The sequence below is a fragment of the Tupaia chinensis genome, unplaced genomic scaffold (genome assembly GCF_000334495.1).
Source record: "Tupaia chinensis unplaced genomic scaffold, TupChi_1.0 Scaffold000184_1, whole genome shotgun sequence".
Taxonomy (NCBI): Eukaryota; Metazoa; Chordata; class Mammalia; order Scandentia; family Tupaiidae; genus Tupaia; species Tupaia belangeri.
The window spans coordinates 5,590,730-5,602,552 of NW_006159659.1; the positions used below are offsets into that span (position 1 = coordinate 5,590,730).

The 11,823-nt window shown below is 38.3% G+C and overlaps 1 protein-coding gene across 5 annotated transcripts in view; it reads right to left on the reverse strand.

The window, feature by feature from the left end:
- Positions 1–11,823, reverse strand: part of KLHL7 (kelch like family member 7) — an 83,641-nt gene that overhangs the window by 21,071 nt on the left and 50,747 nt on the right. For all 5 annotated transcript variants that reach the window (XM_006146670.1, XM_006146669.1, XM_006146673.3 and 2 more), the window contains one exon: positions 8,728–8,870. In XM_006146670.1, coding sequence (XP_006146732.1) covers positions 8,728–8,870 — 143 coding nt within the window. The remainder of the gene's footprint in view (positions 1–8,727; positions 8,871–11,823) is intronic.

Consider the following 11,823-nt stretch of genomic DNA (forward strand, 5'->3'; position numbering starts at 1 on the left):
CTAATAGCCAAAAACCGCCCCCCCCCCAAAAAAAAAAAAGAAAGAAAAATCTGAAGGTGGGAACTTGGAAAACATTCTAGGGGCACTCACCCGAGAATTTATCTCAGGATGTAGTCCAATCTCTTAATATAAACTTGCTGACCTGCCTGCAAAGAATCAGCTGAATACCTGCAAGCTGCAGAGGACACTGGTTTTTACCACTGAGTGCCTACTACGCCGACAACTGAGAAAGTGAAGGGACACGGGTGATGAGCCCCATGTGCCTTCCAGCAATGCCAGTCTGGGCTCACAGCTGAGGTCCAATCCACCTGGCCGACCGCTAACATTTTGGATTGTTTCGTTCCTGTATGTGCTTCTGATCATTTTAGTGGTGTTCATCCTTCTACTTCAGTGCACAGCTTCTAGAACACTGTTGGTGGCAAATCAGACTGATAACTCTTTAAAAACTCACTTTTTAAAATGTAACACCATTTTCCTTTTAAAATCATACAAAATGCATGATTGCCAATTTTCACCCTGAGTCCAGGGTGGGCCTATGTCCTCCTGAGGACCAGTTTAAGTGGGAAGGTGGCTATGATACAGTGAGATAAAAAGTGCTGTGATACCTTTAATCAACACTATTTCCAATAGGAAAACTGTTCCAAGTCGAAGGTACTTTTTCCTTTCTTCAATTTTTTAAAATTTAGGACTCATCTAATTTAGATCCAGTCCTATAAAATCAACTGATGAAATTTCCTGTGAGATGCTGTCTTGTTTCACTGGTTCATTCATTGTCACCAACCTGAGTACTCACGTTCCGCCAGGCATGAGCTCAGTGAGAAGACCATTTCAGCATTCTAAATAAGAAAATGCACTCAGGATAAACTTTCTGATCCACATGGGTCTATCAAATACGGTGCTATATGGTTTTCTGCCTTTATATTTATAGGCTCTGGGCCTTACCCTGCTAGTATTACTACTTGTTTTTATATTGTGGCAGGGAATATGCAATTCCTTTTTCTCTAAGGCACAGTATCTCCCCCCTTTCTGGACCCCATGAAGTAGTGAGCTAAGAGCCTTACTCAGTTCAAAGCTCTCAGCTCATCATTTTACTGGCAGGAGTCGTCCAAATAAAAATTAGTCAGCTAGTTCAATTTGTATTTAGGCAACAGTAGTATCATGAGACCTTATACCATGCTTCAATTTAAGAGTATCAGCATTAAGAAAATAGAACATCAAATATAGATAAGTCTTTTAGCAATCACCAAGCACTTAAAAAAATTTTTTTAAGCACCTAAAAATTTAAAAAGAGGTATAGGATAGAGAAGTGGATGCTCAGCAGGTTTTATAAAAGGACCATAACAAGAAATCTCATTTCAATTCAATCCAGTAATCCAAGACCTTTTTTCCTTGTCAATGTTTAAAAAAAGATTTTCTGTGTTCTAATTTTATAGTTATCAATTAATACAAATATCTACCTCTTGTCACCAGTGATATCCAAGGAATATCTAGAGACATTAACTTACAGGGATATTGACTGTATTCTGAATAATTCAAGTATGTAATACTTCCTTTAAAAGGATATCAACTCACTGAAAATGATTACTATTACTGGCTATTATAAGATTCACACATGGAACTAGTAGTTGGCTTAATGGCTGTTGCTGGATTCCCTTGTAGTCAACCGTGATCTGAGTCCTGGACCTGGTGGCTTGAACTCACACCATATGCATGTGTGCCCAAGATCCTGAGAGGAGATTGGAGGAGAAGGGACTGCAGTGTGGCCATCCCTCCTGGGGGGTGATTTCTTGCTTTTTGTCTCTCTGTTTCTCTCTGTCTTTCTGGTAAGTGCATGCGCCCTATAGCAAAAATCTCTCAAAAAAAAAAAAAAAAAAAAAAGATTCACACAAATGGGGCCTAAATGATAGTGAGAACCATCTTAACCATCTTAATATTTCTAAAAATATTGAGTTCAATAATTTAAAAATGAAACAACTCCTAAATGGTATTTTTTTCTTTTTCTTTCTCTTTTTAAAAACCCTGCTAGAGGATACATGTGAGACAGAGAAGGAAAGTGAGAAAGCACCCCCCTCAGGGGAGGGGATGGTCACACTATAATTCCTTCTCCTTCACTTCTCCTTTAGTGATTTTTGGGCATGCACACACACATACCTGGTGCATTTTCAAGCTGCTGAGTCTGGGACTTGAACTATATAGTCAGCATGTTAAATCCAGTTGCCTTAACCACTACACCACTGGTTGACCCTATATAATATATTTCTTATTAAACAGTCTGCTTGAATTGGATGATGAAATAATGCTCACTTTGGGAGACCCAAGATAAATATTAATTTTTAATGAAACAACCTCCCTAATTATTTTAATAACAACTGGAAATAACAATATAAACTTGTATTTAAATGTTAAATACAAATAAGAGAAAATGGCCAAAGTTCTTCAACATAAATTTTTATAATAAAAAGGAGGGAGGGAGCTGGCACTTATAACAGGAACACTTTATAAATATTATCAACAGATTCTAATAGTGTTTGTTAGCCTTAGGGAATAAGAGATAATTGATGGAATGAGGATGTGTCTATCAGTAGTTAATTCCTCAATTATCTGCTTCTTTCCACTCGAAGTCTAAAATTTCTGAATTGAATATACAAAAGAACAGTTAAGAATGAGTCATTTACAAGAGCAAAACAAGAGATCAAAGAATTCTGAAGTTACGGTCTCTCTTCCAGGCTCCTATTGAATATGAATTTATTTTCAACTGTCCAATAAAAAAAAGGAAAAAAATCAAGGAAAGTGTTAGAACTGCAAACTAAAAACAAGCCAAATTCTAAGAGTCAACACATGTTTGCCTCATTCTAAAAACAGTGCTTACCTCCTACATGAAATCAGGATTATTCTTGCCCATTGCCATTTTATTTATTATAAAATAATGTTCCAAAACTTCATTTTTTGTTGTTGCTAGAAAGTGCGTGTACTTATCAAGGAGAGACAGAGAGATGAGAAAGAGGGACAAGGCAAACATCTCCCATGAAGAATGGTCATTCCACATACCCTTCACTGCACGCACATGCACCCAGTGCATTTCTCAAGCCACTGGGTCCATGACTTGAATTACATAGTCTGTCATGTGGGGTCTGGCTGCCTTATTCATCAGGGCATCGAGCCAGTCAGGTTTAATTGCTTTTTAACTGCCAAAATTAACATTGCAGGTAAGCTTTGGTAAACAAATGGGGTATAACTATAATATTACTAACACCTGAAAGCTGTGGTTTGTAGAATTACAATTTTAAACTGCTATGTTTTAGATTTTGCTAGGGGGAAAAAAAAGTTCATTATCTTCCTGTTCTCATCTCAAAAAGGATCCTGAAAAATTAAAAAAAAACACAGACTAAACCTTACCTGGTATAAAACAGATGTATGGGTGTATCACCCTTTTTAATGCACTGAGAATACTGTGAATTCTCACAGCACCGCAGGCTCTCAGTGCTCTACTGAGAAAGGAAGCTGGCTATCTTCAGTTTAAAAACATCAGTCCATATGCTAGAAATGGAGAACTGGATCAGAAATAGATGCCTAAGCCAAGGGCAATCCAATGGCACAGTTCAAGTATGATGGTGATTAACCCATCTAACTTGATGTTCTCTCCTTGGGGAGATGCTTTTGTTATCTTGTGGCAAATCATTTACTCTACTGAAGCTGTTGGAGGTCTCTACTGCTACCAAAATATAGGAGGGGGTTGGTCCAACAGACTAGTCATTAAAGAAGCTGGATCCCATAGGCCAGACCACAGTTTGCACATGTGCATACATGCCTCAAATCCCAACAAGATGGAGAAATGATGAAGAAGGGATTGTAGCATGAACATACCCTATTAGTCTTGGTTTGTCCTTCTCTGTCTCTGTCACTGGCAAGTGCACATGTCCTCTGGCATAGAAAAAAATTACAGGAGGAACTGCTAATTCTGGTGACTCTAACTGCTGCACCAGGGTGGTCTTCTTTTTGGACCAGATTAATACAACCATTAAAACTTGGCATATAGCTAACGCTCTGGATAATGCATACTTCTTTTACTTCTTTATAATTTAAAATTTTCTTTTACTGCCAGAGTGTGTGTACTTGCCAGAGAGGGAAAAAAACACTCTGTGGGGTACAGTCACACTGCAATCCTTTTTCCACCACTGCTCCATCCTGTTTGGATTTGAGGGATGCATACACGCATGCCTGGCATGTTTTTCAAGTCACTGGGGCAAGGATTCAAAATGCTGTCAACCACACGGGATCAAGTTCTCCATGCACTGAGTTTAACTGCTGTGTTATGGGGCTGGCCTAATACTTATTTCTCTGCTACTGTCTACCCAAATTGTTAAATGGAGTTTTTTTTTTTTTTTTTTTTCAGTTGGCAAGAAAAAAAAAATAAAAGAATAACATAGGCTGACCTCAAGGATCTCTTGACTTTATAGTTCTATGGCAAAGCTGCAGGAACCCTGGACCATCTCATCTTCCCAAAGTAGTCACACACTGGTCTGCTGTGTTGACTGATACTGATCAGTTCTGGAGACCAGGAAATAGAAAGAATTCTGCAATGTCTTGGTTAAGATGTAAGAACATCTTTTAGCCTAGAGTACAGTGGCGATAGATCCCTTAAAGTCCCTAGATATCCAAAAGGTCTACAGTAGAGGTGCCGAACTAAAACCTTCAGGCAAATAGAACCCAACATCTGTTTTTGTAAATAAAGTTTTATTGGAACACAGCCACCCCCATTTGTTTATATATTGTTTATGGTTGCCTTACTGCTACAGCATCAGATTTGGTGTTGCAGCAGAGAAATGTGTGTGGCCTGCAAAGCTGAAAATATTTACTCTGGCCCTTTACAGAAAATGTTTTCCAAAACCTGATGTACAGCATCTTGGTATAATCCTCGGAAAGGAAAAACAGCTTGCAGTCCCGCACACCTCCTACATATCAGAGATGGTACATATCCTAGATGTGGGTGTGTGTGTGTGTTTTTTTTTTACACTTCTACTGGGTAAACCAAAAAGCTGTTGGTTATCTAGAGCAGGAGAAAGGTTTCTAAGTGGAAGAGGCTATAGCAATATGGCTCAGCTATTCAGAATATTCTTTTTTTTTTTTTTCTAAGTGGAAGAGGCTATAGCAATATGGCTCAGCTATTCTTTTTTTTTTTTAAGAGAGAATTTTGCTAAAGGGCACATGAGCTCACCAGAGAGACAGAGAGAGATAGAGAGACAGAAAGCAAGAAATCACCCCCCGGGGGATGAGCACTCTGCAAGCCCTTCTTCTCTTGGGATTTTGGGCACGCATGCAAATGCACCGGGTGTGAGTTATAAGATGCCGAATCCGGGTCTTGGGTTGTGGCAGACTATGTGGAAGTCTAGTCATGTAACCATTACGCCATATGCTGGTCCCTGGCCACGGAAGTCTAGTCATGTAACCATTACGCCATATGCTGGTCCCTGGCCACTAGGTTCTGACAGATAGCAAATGTCTGAAGCCAAGGTAAACCTGGTACCATATCATTAACCTGCCTTGAACAGTTTAACCTGACCCATTAATCACAAATACAGCATACCTTCAATCAATAATATGATATATAAACACAAAGGCTTAAGGAGTTTCTGAAAGCACAAAATTCCCAAACGAGCTAAATACAGCCCTTACACTTGATTCACTGTGTTTTTCCTCAACCAAAACTTTTGTCTTATGGAGATGTTCCCTATATATCAAATTTGAAAGACCTGAGCTTGGTCCATTTCTTACAGTACTAGCCAATAATGAACGCCCTATTCAGGAATTGTACCGAAAGACAATAAAGCAAATGTTCTGATTTGGCAGAATTTCAAGAAGTTCATCTTAGTGTCCATCACACCTTTTAGAGGGAAAAACTAAGGTCAATTTTTTCAGTTCTAGGATAGTTGCTAAAGGCTTACCCAGATGGACGTAGATGTGAAATAACCATGAATGAAGATAACTGACAAGATTCAAGGAAGGACAATGTAGGTGTACCTCTAGAAAGGAAATACAAACTACAAAATAAAGTTTCTTGTGGACAGAACTGCACCTATAGTTTCCATCTTCAGTCAACCTGATACTTGCTCAATAGGTTTGTAAGTGACTACAGTGGCACGGATGGAGGCTGCAGGGGCCAGCAGTTATGATGGCTAACAGACTTTCCCCTGCTTAGGTCAATGTGGCTGCCCACTACTGGCCAGTGCCCACTTTGTCAGCAACCCTAACCTGTCCTAAGCACTTGATTTGTTACCATGGAATTTAACACTTCCAAACAAGCTCCCAGATGCTGAAGCTGTCAGTCTTTAAACCACATTTTAAGCAGCAAGAATTTAAGAAGTCCTTAGCCCTACCATGAGCAATTTTAATTCATCTGTGTGGAACCCAGGTATAAATAGTTTCAGAGATCTCCTAGGTTAATTTAATGTACAGTTAAGATTGAGAGCCCTCTGAGTTAGGAAATCTGTTCCATGTGAACAATTAGATACTCAGTAACAGACTAACTACATATGGACTCTTCCACTTTGAAAGTACAGTGCTCTGCACTCATTGTAATTGATTTATTCTGGATTTGGTTGGCCTTTTCTGTCTTCTGAACACCACCACTATACATATTTTTATAAATGATTTATATATCATCACTTTATTACATAGAACGCCTCCAAGGGACACTTCACAAGGAAAGAAGTATTAGACAAGTATCTTAATATCAATAGGATGTTCTAGTCTTATCAAGAATCTTACAGATACCACCTTGCAAGTTTGAGATGTTATCTGTTAGGACTGTGGTACTTGCTCAGTTCCAGCAAATGTGTGTGAATACGTCTATGTGTCATATCAAAAGTTATTGTATTGTTTCTCGCACAGCCAAAATGCAAAGGAAGGAGGAGTAAAAATGTGAGTGGACTCTCAAGATTATAATTAATGATCAATTTTTAAAAATGGTGTTCCTGGACCTATGACTCAGGCTCTGCTGACCCAGTTTTCAAGTACAATATATACTTGAAAGTACACTAAAATTGGCAATCACTTTTAGATGGTTGGATTATTGGCAGCTTTATCTTTTTTTTTGGAGAGCTTTTTTTTTGCCATAGGGCATGTGTGCTCGCCAGACAGACAGACAGAGAGAGACAGAGACAGAAAGCAAGAAATCACCCCCCAGGGGGGATAGCCATGCCAAAATCCCTTCTCCTTCATTCTCCTCTTGGGATCTTGGGCACGCACGTACACATGCCCACCATGAGTTTTAAGTCACTGGGTCTGGGACTCAAACCGCAATCGACTACATGGGAGTCTAGCGACATGGCCATTACGCTAACTGCTGGTCCTGGCAGTTTTATCTTTTTCATTGTGATTTTCTAGGTTTTCCAAAATTTCTAGAATGATATGTTAATTTATATTACAACATGATTACTAAAGAAAGAAAACACACCTGGCCCCAGAAGCAGATTCTCATAGAAAATGGCAAGGGATGAAAACAAGGAGTTGCAATGAGTGTGAGGAGTTCCTAACCAAAAGAGATGTTAGGAGAACTAACTTCTGATTTTCTTTAACAGTGGTTACTATGCAGCACCACAGAGCAATTATAGGAACACCTGAAATCTGATGAAGCCTCCATTTCCTTACGTGTAAAATGAAGATGTTAACTATATATCTCATAAGGTACAAAGAATACCATAAACTAACAACTCTAAAGACGTAAGTTATTAATACTTATGGTGCCTACAAGCTCAGTGCTTTTTTTTTTTTTTTTTCGCTATAGGGCACGTGCGCTCGCCAGACAGACAGAGAGAGACAGAGACAGAAAGCAAGAAATCACCCCCCAGGGGGGATAGCCATGCCAAAATCCCTTCTCCTTCATTCTCCTCTTGGGATCTTGGGCACGCACGTACACATGCCCACCATGAGTTTTAAGTCACTGGGTCTGGGACTCAAACCGCAATCGACTACATGGGAGTCTAGCGACATGGCCATTACGCTAACTGCTGGTCCTGGCAGTTTTATCTTTTTCATTGTGATTTTCTAGGTTTTCCAAAATTTCTAGAATGATATGTTAATTTATATTACAACATGATTACTAAAGAAAGAAAACACACCTGGCCCCAGAAGCAGATTCTCATAGAAAATGGCAAGGGATGAAAACAAGGAGTTGCAATGAGTGTGAGGAGTTCCTAACCAAAAGAGATGTTAGGAGAACTAACTTCTGATTTTCTTTAACAGTGGTTACTATGCAGCACCACAGAGCAATTATAGGAACACCTGAAATCTGATGAAGCCTCCATTTCCTTACGTGTAAAATGAAGATGTTAACTATATATCTCATAAGGTACAAAGAATACCATAAACTAACAACTCTAAAGACGTAAGTTATTAATACTTATGGTGCCTACAAGCTCAGTGCTTTTTTTTTTTTTTTTTCGCTATAGGGCACGTGCGCTCGCCAGACAGACAGAGAGAGACAGAGACAGAAAGCGAGAAATCACCCCCCAGGAGGGATGGTCACGCCGCAATCCCTTCTCCTCCATTCTCCTCTCGGGATCTTGGGCACGCACGCACACGTGCCCGGCGTGAGTTTTAAGCCACTGGGTCCGGGACACAAACTGCAGTTGACTACGTGGGAGTCCAGCGACACAGCCATTACGCTAACTGCTGGTTCCCCAAGCTTAATGCTTTCAAAAACAAAAACAAGAATAAAAATTAAGTTACCTTTGGGTTAAAATATCGACATGACTGTGGCTGGGAGCCTCCAAACAGGGCTATGCGGTAGTCATGTTTCTTTCTTCTAGGTCTGGTTCCATCTACAAGTTCTTCTCGATCCTCTGGAGACAGTAGATGATACCTCATTCCACCTGTAGAAAAATACACTATAACTCTTCAGGAACTTCAGGCTCTAATGCTCATGCTTTGAAAATGAAATACTCAGATATAATAGTGCATTTATCTTTGTAACTTTCTTTTTTCTAATAGCATTCACAGAAAGTGAGGGAAAAGAGGCAGGACAAATGTATAAAGACTTGAGTTCTAAGCAATTTATTATTCTCAGCAATTACTATTATTCTAGGAGCGTCCCAACCCCTACGACATACAAGTGAACTGTTGGCTCCTCAAGTAGCTGCCTAACTAAAAATGATTGAAATCCAGATCTCCTAACTCAGAGGGCTCTAATTAACTGCACATTAAATTAACCTAGGAGATCTCTGAAACTATTTATACCTGGGTTCCACACAGACTAATTAAAATTGCTCATGGTAGGGCTAAGGCATTAGTATTTTAAAGGACTTCTTAAATCCTTGCTACTTAAAGTGTGGTTTAAAGACTGACAGCTTCAGCATCTGGGAGCTTGTTAGAAATGTTAAATTCCAGACTCTACCCTAAACCTACTGAATCAGCATCTGAATATTTAATAAATCTCAAGGTAATTCAGATGCACATTAAACTTTCAGATATTAAACCCTTTGAGATGACTCTAAAATGCAAAGTGGATTCAGAATTAATGTGACCTAACATGATTCTTTAGCAATTTCTTAATTTTAAAGGGATACAATAATCAAACCTGTTTTAAGGTTTCATTTCAGATCAGTGTGAGAAAGGTGGATTATGTACTGATGATAGACAATAATCTAGGAAAAAATAAAACTATACCTTTACCTCATATTTTATACTAAATACTAAATTAATAAAAATTTAAGATGCAAAACACCTTAAAAATGTATTAAAAAATGTTCTTAAAAACAGGCCCAGAATGGGGAAGTCTAAGAATGACAAATAATGTAGGGGCCCACAAGAAAATGTTTAGACTTAACTATATAAAAATTTTTAAAAGAGAAATTATTACATAAATAAAAGACAAAAATCAAAAGATAATGATGAACTAAGGAAATAATTATAAAATATGTAAAAGAAAATGATAAAGACACTCTATTAATTAATTAATAAGCTTAAGCTCAGCAACTTAACAGAACATTAAGTGAAATAATCCAAATATGGTACACAGAGAGTCAACTACAAATGACTTACAGATATAAAAAGATACTTAACTGCTTTAGTTAGAAAGATAAAAATTAAAACCAGACTTTTAATGCTTATCAAATTGGCCCAGATCAAACTGTCTGAAAATACAGGGTATGAAAAGGGTGTGGGTAGAAAAGCAACACCCTTCGCCATTGCTGGTGGGTACAACCACCTGGAGGGCGATACAGAACAATCCACAAACACTGCAAATGTACACACTCTTTAAATCAGGAATTTTCCTTGTTAGGAGTTTATCAACCTAAAGTTCACTGGGAAAAAAAAACAAAAAAAACTACAAAACATCTATACAATGGAATACTATACTCAGCTACTAAGAATAAGATTCATTAAGTAAAAATGGAATAGATCTCTAAGAAATAATATGGAATGAAAAAAGAAAGAGCAATACATAGAGTGTAGTAACAGTTGTATTAACAATATACTTTCATGCATGCATATGCATTGTTTTACATATGGAATTTATACCTGTACAAATGGCTGTATATGCAGTCTCAAGGCCACCTTGGAAGGATATGAAAGATAACAATGGTGACCTCTAGCATAAGGGAACAAGAGGGTAAAAAACAGGCAGCAGTGACTCTTCATTATGTGTCCTTTTATACCTTTTTGAATTTGTATATGATGCTCAATATTATCTATACAAAAATAAAGCAATGTGGAAATTTCTTAACATATGCAAAGCAATTCTGTGCATAAGACTGGGTTAGACATTCATAAAAGGGATCAAGAAAGAAGACATACTTGGAGACTAGTTTGTGAATGAATGAAAACATAATGAACATTTCACATTTCATTCCATTTTAGAGTTTGAGTAGAAGCACTTCTGCATTAGACAGTGGGGAAAACTCTGAGGTTAAGTATTAAGACTCTGGGATAAGCAGATGGTATGGTGGCTAAGGCATTGGACTCCCACATGGCCAACCACAGTTCAAGCCCCAGATCTGGCAGCTTGAAGATTGAAAACCATGCCGGATACATGTGCAGGCATGCCCAAAATCCCAAGAAGAGAATGGAGAAGGGACTGCAGCATGGCTATCTTCCCTTGGGGGTGAATACTCACTTTCCCTCTCCCTAGTGAGTGCACACACCCTATGGCAAAAACCTACACACACATACACGTGCACACACATGAGAGGGAGATTTTATTTAACTTTCTTTTTAAATTTATTTAATGTATGTGTATGAGAGAAAGAGAGAAAGAGAGAGAAAGAGATATACTTTGAAGCTATTCTGCAGGCTTTTGATAAAAATGAAAACCTAGAAATTGTTTTATACTGGCTCTCTATGTGAGGGAGAGAAGATAAGGTCTTAGACCTGCTCAAGAGAGAGTCAGAACTGAGCTCTTATGTAAAGCTAGATTCCTTGAATCAGTTGTTATACTTTTAATGAAAAGATAGGTTAAGAAAAAATACCTGCCCATGGCAAAGGGAGAAACAGTAACTTCCTTGTTTCAACTTCAGCTCTAGGAGGTAAAATCTTCCTGCTTCAAGCATTTATAATGACAACACTGTTCCCTTGCAGGTGTGAGGTTTGAATTTATCCTACCTGCAAGTCTAGGAAGTCAGAAGCCAAAAAAAATTCAAAGAAATCCTTGAGAGTTGTGCTGTAGAGAACTTGGCAAAAAGCAAACACTATTCTCCTTTTGAAGAGAACAGAGCAGATCAGCACAAACACAACCCAAACATTCCAATATTCCTGAAGACTAGTATCATTCAGATATAAGCATATAACCCCAAAATTACAAAACATATAAGGAATTAAGTCAGCAGG